The 10,820-nt window shown below is 40.5% G+C and overlaps 1 protein-coding gene across 1 annotated transcript in view; it reads right to left on the reverse strand.

The window, feature by feature from the left end:
- The window catches only part of RFC4 (replication factor C (activator 1) 4, 37kDa), a 13,609-nt gene that overhangs the window by 2,467 nt on the left and 322 nt on the right, over positions 1–10,820 (reverse strand). The window contains exons 2-8 of the mRNA XM_010146338.1: positions 10,176–10,254; positions 4,864–4,943; positions 3,563–3,682; positions 2,549–2,692; positions 2,148–2,268; positions 1,615–1,740; positions 4–52 (exon numbers count right to left, since the gene is read on the reverse strand). Of these exons, the coding sequence (XP_010144640.1) occupies positions 4–52; positions 1,615–1,740; positions 2,148–2,268; positions 2,549–2,692; positions 3,563–3,682; positions 4,864–4,943; positions 10,176–10,254 (719 nt within the window). The remainder of the gene's footprint in view (positions 1–3; positions 53–1,614; positions 1,741–2,147; positions 2,269–2,548; positions 2,693–3,562; positions 3,683–4,863; positions 4,944–10,175; positions 10,255–10,820) is intronic.

Genomic DNA, 10,820 nt, shown 5'->3' on the forward strand with positions numbered 1-10,820 from the left:
AACCGCTCTGGCAGACAGAGAGCAGCTCGTCAGTTGTTTCTTTAGGGATGACCTGGAACAAGAGGTTACATTTCTTAATTTCAACTTTGTAAACTTAAAATTGAAGTCGATGCTTACAGTAACAGATACCACTATTCATGAAGGAGGCCATTTCAGCTCTTCACTCCTCTACACGCCCAACCACTTTCAAGCAAGAATCTAAGATAGACTCACTCTAAGAGTGAGCTGTAATATTTGTCCCATATTAGTGATATTATAACAACAGTGAATTGTCAAAGTCACCTTCATAAATCCATTACACAATCGCTTATTCAGGACAATCAGTGTAGGATCTACTTCAACAATTAGATCAGCCGGTGCTTTCTGCACCATTCTACACCTAAGCAAAACAGTAAATCAGTTTTGTCTCCAGTGGCGCACCAGGGACATAAAAAAACAGCAACAAGATCAGACAATAAATCAGAAGAAGAAATGTGTGTGCCATGAATTAGCTCTGAGCAGGGAAGCACGGCCCACATCCTCCTGTCTGCTCATGGTCATTCCTGTCAGCTGAGTGTCTGGACAGTTCGGTTTCAAAGCTTCTTTATTAATCTTTTGTACTAAGGTCACTCCAGGGTCACAAAAGATGTACGACTAAGAACTTGAAGTCTTTACAAAGGGGTGAAGTTGGGTTCCTTTGCTTGGAACAAGCATTATTCAATAATGGAATTCCAAGCTTCTCTTCCCTATCATTACAGCCAGCCCCTGGCAGGTTTCTTAGAAACTCTAATTTACAGGTATCTGTAAGGGGAATTCAGCTCTTCTCTACAGCTAGACAGACAAAAACTGAACGAGTTCACCGAGAAAATAGTTTAAGCCTGTTCTAGCAATGGCCTCTGGTTCCATCACAGTGAAAACCTCACAGCTCTTAGAATTCGCTGTGATGGCAGCACCTTCCAGGGATGTGTGGCCATTGCTACAGCCCATCTATTTTTCAGCTCCTCAACTCTTAATCTCACATTTCTTGCTTGAGGAGGTGTTTTGTTGCTGTAGGAACACCTTCACACAAGTCTTACGGAATGCATTTCCTCTCCGGTTTCTCCTGTCCCTGTCGGTATTATCTATGTCATTCTAGAAGAAATCATTGCTGTTTTGTTAAAAAGCAAAATCTATGCAGATCCTTGAAGAGACACCGTCACCGTGAAGGTTAAGTTGAAAATGAGCTGCTACTGGAAGTCAGTCTCCTGAGGTGTTTCCTAACTGTAGTTTACAATGATCTACACCTATACATACGCACATACAGAAGTACCAAAAAGACGTTCTAGTCTCCTGTCCCACAAAAAAGGCATTTTGCATTCACAGAAGAACATTTTGACTGTAGTTTCAATTGTAAGATTATTTTACACTTTTCCTTGACTTGCAGAGTAAGTTGCTAGAAACTTGCTATGTAATAAGTGTTCAGAACCAGGCAGTTTAAATCCTGGTGGATAGAGTATCAGTACCATACTGCAATACTAATGGGTATAAAACAATTTTTTAATCAAGCTTTGAGCAAAGGTAGATGCAGGTGCCCAGCACTTACTGCACAGCTGCTTCTCAGACTAATCACAGGAGAAATGGCAAAGCATAGCTTACCCCAGCAATTTCAGCAACTATCTTCTCCGTGATCTCTTTCCCACCCATTAGACGAGTAGCACTCTGAAGAAAAGTAATAGCTTTTCTTAAGTCCCCCTCTGACACTTTAACAAGATACGCCACCGCCTGAAAAATGTCAGAGAATGCCAAGTTGTATGTTCACTGTTGAGGAAAATCCAGTACACTCTCAGCACAGTGGTTGTGAAACGTCAAGCAGTGCCTAATGCAGATTGCCACAGGCAAGCGCCGGACGCAAGTTACAAAGCAATCTCTCTACTGCTATAAACATGTGCCGGCAATTTCAGTTTTCATGCAAGTATATGCAGCACAGAAAAACTCTACAGCTTTGCTGGTTGTCATTGCTCTAGTTTTCGTAAGACTAGGAAGGAGAATTCCACCCAAATGAGTTTATATCTTTTTGTTTATATCTGTATTTCACACACTGAAGCAGTCTGGAAAAGCGTGCTTAGCCCCTTTCACTGCAACACATTCATGGATTAAGCAATAAAATTACATGCCGGCCACAAAGTTACCTCACTACTGATTTTCACATGTTCCTTCTCAGAAACATCCAATAGCCTCTGCTGCTGGATTTTGTTTGACAAAGGCTTGAAGCGGAATTTGGAGCATCGAGATGTTAAAGGTTCAATTATTCTGAAAGAAAAGAAGTGTTTGGTATATGAATGCAGGGGTCGAGTTCACATAGACAAAGCTATCAAGGCAGAAATGAGCAACACAACCTTAAAACTGCAACACTGCGAAAAAAAGAAGTTGAAACCTAAACACTGTCTTCACTCTTGTATTCACATAGCTACATCTCTATCAACTGAAAACTGTGAAAACTTGATACCAGCCCCTCTGTGAGAGGGGAGGTGGGGGGAAGAGACTACAGGAAGGGCAACAAGTCCAAACAGGCAACAAATTCCACCCGTACCTGCTGATGTAGTTACAAATAAGGCAGAAGCGCGTTGTTTTAGATTCTTTTTCCATTGTGCGTCTTAAGGCTGCCTGTGCTGCTGAAGTCATTGAGTCTGCTTCATCCAGGATTACAATTTTAAAAGGAGGACAAACTTTACCACTGAAAAATAAGACATCTATCATCCAGCAGACACGTAATGTAGAGACTAAGTGGGGAAAAAAACAACTCACTGCAAATAGCAAGCCATAGTTTAAGTATTTATAGCCAATAAATTGAACATATTCAGAGGTTCAGTCTTTTTAGATTATTTTTAGATAAAGGACTAATATGTGTAATAAAGGCAAAGGGGGCTGGGTTCCCACAGAAAGACCAACACTCCAATACTGCAGAAGTCCTCTAAAATATGTACTCTAGCTTTAAGTTTCTTATTTTAACAATTAATGCAGCTCTTCTTTTTACAGGCTTCACGATCCCTGAACTTCAAAGAATACTGACACAGACTCATTTCAGTACACAAGATCATTTCTTGCCGGATAGTCCTGGCATGCAGTTTCTTCCTGCTATTTTCCACAATCTGTTTTTTTCAACACATACGGCTTCACGGTCACATGGTTTCTCACCACCTAACACCAGAATCTTGTTAGCACCTTGTAAAGGAGCGCCCATCTTGTATGAGATGCTGCAGATAAGAGGTACTAGAGAACTAACTTCCACAACAATTTACCCAAAGAAGCTTTTCTATGACAGTCAGGCAATATCCGGAACGGGAAAAATGTATCACCAAATGCAGAAGGCTCCATCTTTTCGGGTTTTCCCAGTCTGCCTCCCTCTAATTCCAACAGCACTAGTAAAAGTTCCTCTCCGGTATTTGAACTCTCAACATGAAATTACATGAAGCCAAAGTACTGTGCGTGTTGCAAAATTCTGGGCAGTGCCGACCCATTACTTATATTAGAATTATAAAGTTAACCTAAACAAAAATAACCACGGGCTTTGTCCTAAGCAAGAGGGGCTTGATCCAGCACTCACTCTGAACGGCTTCCAGATGCAGTTAGCTGAGCAAAAGCCTTCACTTTTTCCCGAATCACTTGTATTCCACGCTCATCAGAAGCATTTAACTCAAGGACTCTTTGCCGGAATAATTCAGGCCTGCAAAATTTTTATTACATATTAGCTGCTGTCTCCTGTAATGGTACAATATAAATACATCTACTATCCTGCTGGCCTTTTCCAATGGCAGGTGTTAGGTTTTGCCAGCATAAAGAAATAACATTCTTTGTTAAAAGAAAGTTAAGTTGAGGTCATTAAATGTTAGATATGAATTTCCATTAGCTGTTTTTACAGCTGCCTCCCAGACTGCAAAAAACAATGAAGTGTAATATCACATCAGTTATCCAGGGGAAAAGAAAGCAGGAAGTTGGCTTCCTAAGTTCAGAGCACTATGTTACACGCCTTTCTACTTACTTGCTGTGAGCAAAGCGGAAGAACAAGTGAAATGCTCAGCTACAGTCACTGGCAGTGCTCTGCCACTGCAGTACTACCAGAAAGGAATATCTAGAAAGTACAGTACAGGCGGTATTCAGCAGCAGTATCATACAGCAACACCTCTGATTAAAAATAAACTATTATCATGGATTTTAAGTTCTGGGAATACAGACGGACCCACAACATGGAGATGACTTCCTGCTATTACACTGAAAGTGGTTCTCTCCAAACAATATGAGCCACAAATTAAAGATGACAATGGGGGACAGAGTGGGGAGGTACTAAACTCATAGATTTGATTATAACATCAACCCACTTTCTCATCCATTTTTGCCTTATGGGTCAATGAACTCACTACTCAAAAACCGCCAAGCATTACAAGTGAGCTGATGAATGTACACGTGCTGAATTGTAGTCTGGCTCCCAATATTACTTCCAGACACGATTCAACGGTGCAGAACAGAAAGGTTACAATTCAAACATTTTATGAAGTACTTCGAGATCTATATGCAGCTAACAACTTACTGAATACACCACTAGAACTGGAATTCCTTTGCAAAGTTCAGCAAGGCACATGCATGCCATTTCTTTTCACATTCTTTGCTATAGAGTTACATGGCTGCTGGTCTCAAGTGTTCTAAGTGGATACTGGTAATGGAAATCAATGACTTGTGCCAGGACAAACGAGAAAGAAATCTCATGTTAGTGGTGAAGGAGACATATAAGATATTCCTGAAAAAGACCTAGCAGCTACAAAAGAACAGGCACGGACCAGAGGCACTCTGTCACTTGATTAGAAGACATGTGACAGTTGATTACAGCAAAGCAACTTGATTCCAGCTTACCCATACAGTTCTCTAGCAGCTGCTAAAATAGTGGAGGTCTTTCCAGTTCCAGGCGGGCCATAGAACAGCAGATTGGGAAGCTGAAACAGCAAGACACCATTTTTAAGAAGAGCAAATAAACAATACAAAGCAGAAACAGGAAAAGCTATTGAAGATCTCAGCACCTAATAGAAAAGAAACTACTCCTTCTGGTAAATAATATTAAGTATTTCACTTCTAGGTCATTGCACGCAGTGCTCTAAAGGAGAACAAACAGTTGCTGTTTATAACACAGCATGAATAAATGTTACTTGGTGGCCCCATCACATGTTCTATCAAAACTGATACTTCAATTTGTATTTCTTTTTTATATATTCCCTCCTGGTCATGTCTGAGATCACTAAAGCCTACACAACTTACTGGTATGATACTAGCTAAATATGAGGCAGCAGCATCCTGGCTTGCATCAGCAATTGTGTGGCCAGTAGGAGGAGGGAAGTCATTGTGGATTGTGCCCCTATACTCGGCACTGCTGAGGTCACACCTCGAATACTGTGTCCAGTTTTAGGCCCCTCACTTCAGGAAGGGCATTGAGGTGTTGGAGCATGTCCAGACAAGGGAAGCTGATGAAGGGTCTAGAGAGCAAGTCCAGTGAGGAACAGCTGAAGGAACTGAGATTGTTCAGCCTGGAGAAAAGGAGGCTGAGGGGGGAACCACACCACTCTCTACAACTACCTGAAAGGAGGTTGTAACAAGGTGAGGGCTGATCTCTTCTCCCATGTAGCAAGTGACAGGACGAGAGGAAATGGGATCAAGTTGTGCCAGGGGAGATTTAGGTTGGACATTAGGAAAACTTTCTTTACAGAGAGGGTCATGAAGCATTAGAACAGGCTGCCTGGGGGGACAGTGGAGTCCCCATCCCTGGAAGTGTTTAAAACACATGTAGATGAGGCACTGAGGGACATGGTTTAGGGACCCCGACAGTGTAGGATGAATGGTTGGACTTGATGATCTTAAACATCTCTTCCAACCATATGATTCTGTGACATGCAAATTTATCCAAGGCTGCCTTTCAAACAGACTGGATAATACCAGCAGTGCAACTACGACAAAATTGCCACTGGTTAACTATTCCATACTTTCTCAGCTCCCCACACTACCTTTTCATGCTGAGAATTCTGTGCTGCCACTAACTTCACTGCAAAAGGCAGCTTGTGAATGCCTGCACTGTAGTGCAGTGAGTGCAATACAGATATTACCTAACCCTAATCACAGAAATGCTGGTAACAGCTGATGGGAATGCACAGTGCTGGCAAATTCCTCATCCATCCAAGGATTTGTCAGGGGAGGGGACCGGTAGCATTTCTTAAAGAGATTAGGTTAACTGATCTTTCAAATAATTTAATTAATAACCTCAGCATGAAAAATAGGAATGCATTATAGAAATATGCTGACACAGGAAGATCAAAGCAGCACAGCAAAGACTTCAGGAATAATTACGGGATGACATTTAGCAGGACAAAACAAAATCTCACAATTTGAGAATATAACTAAATATCTGCTAGATATCTGGTATCCATCAATTGGAATAAAATAAAAGCTGACTTTGTTTTGTCTGTCAGTCAGAGGAATGGTATAAGCCTTTGTTACACGGTAGTCCCAGGATGTGCACTTGCAAACCAGATGGAAAATTATTAATTCCAACAGGGGGCTAAAAAGAATTCATCTAGAAAGCTACACACAGTTCAGTACACTGTTAGTCAAGGATGATGAATCCAAACCAGGAAAGGTGATTATAGGAGTGAAGAGCTTATCTTATGAGATGTGACTTTTTTTAAAGAGTTTGATTTCATTAGCTCAAGCAAAACAAACGGTGAGAGGGCATATGACTGACCCCCATAAACATATCAGAGCAACACAGGAACAAAGAACAGTTAGCATAAACCAAATTTCTGTAAGTTAGCTGTGGCTAAATTTGGGCTGAAATCAAGAAGCTTCTTAATTAGCATAGGAGTGATATCTTTCTATACTATGGTTTCAAGTAAATCCCTCTCATAAATTATCAGGCTGTACTTCAAAACTGCTGCCTTTTCAGTAGAGGATGTTCCAGTTCTACATTCTTAGAACAAGAATCCAAGACTCACCCCCAATCAAAAGCAAAAAGGCAATCTCTCAGTCTGATTTGATTCCCAGCCCTTAATAAATGTTCTATTTTTGAAAAGAGTAAAGTAAAATTAGATTAGAGAATTTTACGCTGAATATAGCAAGCAATGCAGACAGAATGGGAACAGCAAAGCCAAAGACATCCAAAGAGCAGAGAAAAATGCAGGAGTACACAATCCATGATCAGAAAACAAAATAGAGACAGACCAGTTTGGTAACAAGCATCCAATTTTAACAATTAAGCTAAGACACGGAGAACAGATTCAGCTCTGTATGCCTGTAAAAGTACAGATAGAAGAATCTCAATCTTTCATCACTTTATAGCAAATAAATCCATTTCCAGTTTTGCCTGCTCTTTCTGCCAATCATTCATTGCCTATTTCTTTAGTCACCAAAAAGTAAACAGCATCCAGTACTACCAAATGTTCTTTTCAAGATGAATTAGATACCACAGCATTATTATCCCCCTATCTTTTGGGAAAGCTCCAGTGAGAGGAAATGTTTACTGAATGACAGCTGAAAATTCACCAACCAGCATGTAAGGTTAGCGCACTGCAAGGGTAGACTTTTTTGTGGAGATCAATAATTTCACACCTCTGTGCTAATTCACACTGTAATAGTTCTCAAAACAATGGTTAGCAGGTAAAAAGTTTTAAAATGAATCCATCTCCCAATTCCATTAAACCCATACTTTAGTACTCTTTCTGTTTCCACCTCATTTGTGCTTGTTTCTCACTGAAGTTATCACCAGGATTTACACCACTTTTTCCACCAAGCGCAGCCTAATCCTTTATGTAACTGTGGCAGTATTTTTAAACAGACTGCAACCCGATCTGGTTATCCATTTTTCCATGCTTGCCAGGGGTAAGCAGGATACCTGCAGGCTTGACCCTGCTTATGGGAAAGTTACTGCTTAGAGTGCAAACACCAACTCCTTTTCTAGAAGTTTCGGTACAAGAGAAGATGTAAACTCCATGATAATCCCATGCTAGCTCTTTTCAGTCATTAATGTATCATCAAGTAAATGCAAATTAAAGCATATATTATGACACTTGTGTGTTTCCTTGCAAAAATCAACAACAAATCAACAGCCCTTGCAGACAGAAATCAACTTACCCAGTTCAAAACCACTTGGACATTGCTCTCCTCCATTTATAACAAGGTAGACACTTGCTATTACAGATGGAGATATATCAAGGACTTAAAAGTTCTGCTCCATTTAGCAGCTCCCAAACCAAGGCCCACAACTGGACTGGCTCTCCAATTTCAACACTATAGTTTAAATAAAGCACATTACACAAACCGACAGCATTGTCACAGCTGTTTCTTTGATCTCACCAGATCTCCAAATTACCAGCCACCTCAGAGTTTAAATTACACTTTGCCTTTTTGACAGAATGAGTCCTTTCAAGAGCTAATAAAAATGTACAAATTTTAAAAGCATTAAATATTTCAAAGTATTTGCATGGTTTTGTTCTCAAATGCCTTGCTGAGTTTGGGTAGCTATGGCAAACTACAAAGCCCAAAACCATAAGCAGAAGTTATGATTTGTCTCTTCAACTCAGGAGGCAAATAGTCACCACAAGTGTACTAGGCTCATAATCCGAGAAACATTGCTGATCCAGAAGCTGTAGCGTTTTAAATAGCTGTTGCTCAAAATAGAACTTCATAACCCATCACCTAAGCGATGTCACGACCGATACGTCCAGACCAAATAGGTGGCAGCACCTCATCTCTCCTTAGCTATTAATAGTTCCTTCCTAATCACCTCCACTGTACAAATACTAAAATATAGCACCATTGCTGTTGAAACCCAGATTTCCGTGGGTACAACATTACACGACAAGGTCACACTATAACAGCATTCTTAAAGTAAATTGAATCTGGAGACATGAAGTAAAGAAAGAAATTCTACGAGTCTTTCCCAGTGCCGCCACACCAGCTTCGCTTTGGCTCCCTACGTGCTCAAACGAATGAGGTATTTCAACTTTTGAAAGTTCTGATTAAATCTGTATTTTCAGATAGAAATAGACTGCTTAGTCAAAAGTAGAACTGCAGAGCAAATTGTTGTAAGAGAAAATTTTCAAATACCAAAGACTACCTGTGCATATTGTGCATCAGAGCACATTATGAGTGAAAAGCCGCTTGCATAAAACTCTGAAAGGTCCAAATTGTTGCTTTTAGCTCTCAGTAAGCAGCCAGCTGACAAGAATCACTTTCAGAACATCCTTACTGACCACTTCAGCTGGCATTAGCAGCCCATGAAAACAGAAACTGCTTTTGGAGCACAAGAATATCCCTTCTAGGTGAAGCGTGGAGCAAAAAAAGTCTCAGTACGTACAAAAAAAGAAATCGTCCAGAATTGTGAAAAAGCACGGCCATCTCTTGGCTGCCTAGTTTATTTCTCCCTTCTGTCCCCCTACCTCCCCTTCATCTGGTTTGGAGGAAATAACCATCATTTGTACTAATAAAATACTAAATTTTTATCCAAAAGCAAATTCAAGTGTAAACAAATGCAACTGAAAATGCTCCACTCATCCTCTTTATGTTCTTAGGTCACAGATGCCAATGCTTCAGTGAAGTCAGTGCAACTGTCATACTTAGCTCTTTAAAGCCAAAGAGACCTACTTGGGAACTTTAACCCAAAATGTTTGGGGATAACTATCTAAGCAGCAGACCTGACATTTATAACTTAAACTTTTCTCATTCACAAACAGTATATTTGTTTTAATGTTTAGCAGTTTCCTAAAAGCACTGATAGATCACTAGAACTGTTTAGGAACTACTGGCAATCCAGACTTTCCTATGAAAGCAAAATTCCCCCTTCCCTTTTAATTACATCAAAAGTATTAGCTGTCTCTACCAGCATAGAGACAATGAAAGCCTTTCCAGATTTTAAACTATTAACAGGATGTTTAGCAATTGAGCTTTTCCAGAAAAATTCCAAACTGCATCACAGAGCTGGCACATTTAAAGAGTTTAAAGGGCTGGAAACAGCACAAATTTTGCACATATATCACAACACACTACAAGGAAGTCACTAAGCGTGTTCATAAAGTACCACTGTAAAAAATGATCACTGCTGAGTTAGAAAAGCGAAGGTTTTGTTACCACTGGCTAAAGTTTCTATCTAAACATACTGATTGGGTAGACCTTATCATTACACTCACATCAGCACCTTCCAAGGACTTTTTCAGCACAGCAACAACTTCATCCTGGAAGGCAACTTCATCCACATTTTTTGGGCGACTAAGTAAAAAGATATTAAATGCATTTATTAGCTCAGTTTCAGAAGAAACCTGAAATTGAGAAAAAAGAGCATTCCCCTTCTGGATTTCATCAGGTAAAATTACGACAAATTTTGTAGCTGAGGTCAAAATCATAACAGAAAATCTGACTAATGCCCCTGGTCTGTATAACCGAAGTGATCTAATTTCTCAGGAAGCTGGTTTTCTATTTCTACTGTAAACACCTGCCTGAGCTGTTTATAGAAGCAGAACTCTACTGCAGACTGCAGTATTTTACTACACTGTGAGCTGATAAAAGGATTTCTGAAAGCAAAGCGTTTAATGCACTTCTGCAGCAAGCCACAGTGATTAAACCGCACCGCTTGACATGGGCAACGGGGGCATTTTCTGTCCAGTAACACCGACAAAGGGCACTGACAGCAGACCACAGTACTGGTTTTCCCCCCAAACAGAACAAGTTAAAGCTGTTCTCCCAGGTGGAAACACCCACAGCTGCAACCCCTTTCGCTGTACACCCACTCCCTCTTCCACACGTGCCCTCCAGAACCAAACCCCCCCCACGACCAG

Source organism: Buceros rhinoceros, unplaced genomic scaffold (genome assembly GCF_000710305.1).
Source record: "Buceros rhinoceros silvestris isolate BGI_N320 unplaced genomic scaffold, ASM71030v1 scaffold29582, whole genome shotgun sequence".
In the NCBI taxonomy this organism is placed as follows: domain Eukaryota; kingdom Metazoa; phylum Chordata; class Aves; order Bucerotiformes; family Bucerotidae; genus Buceros; species Buceros rhinoceros.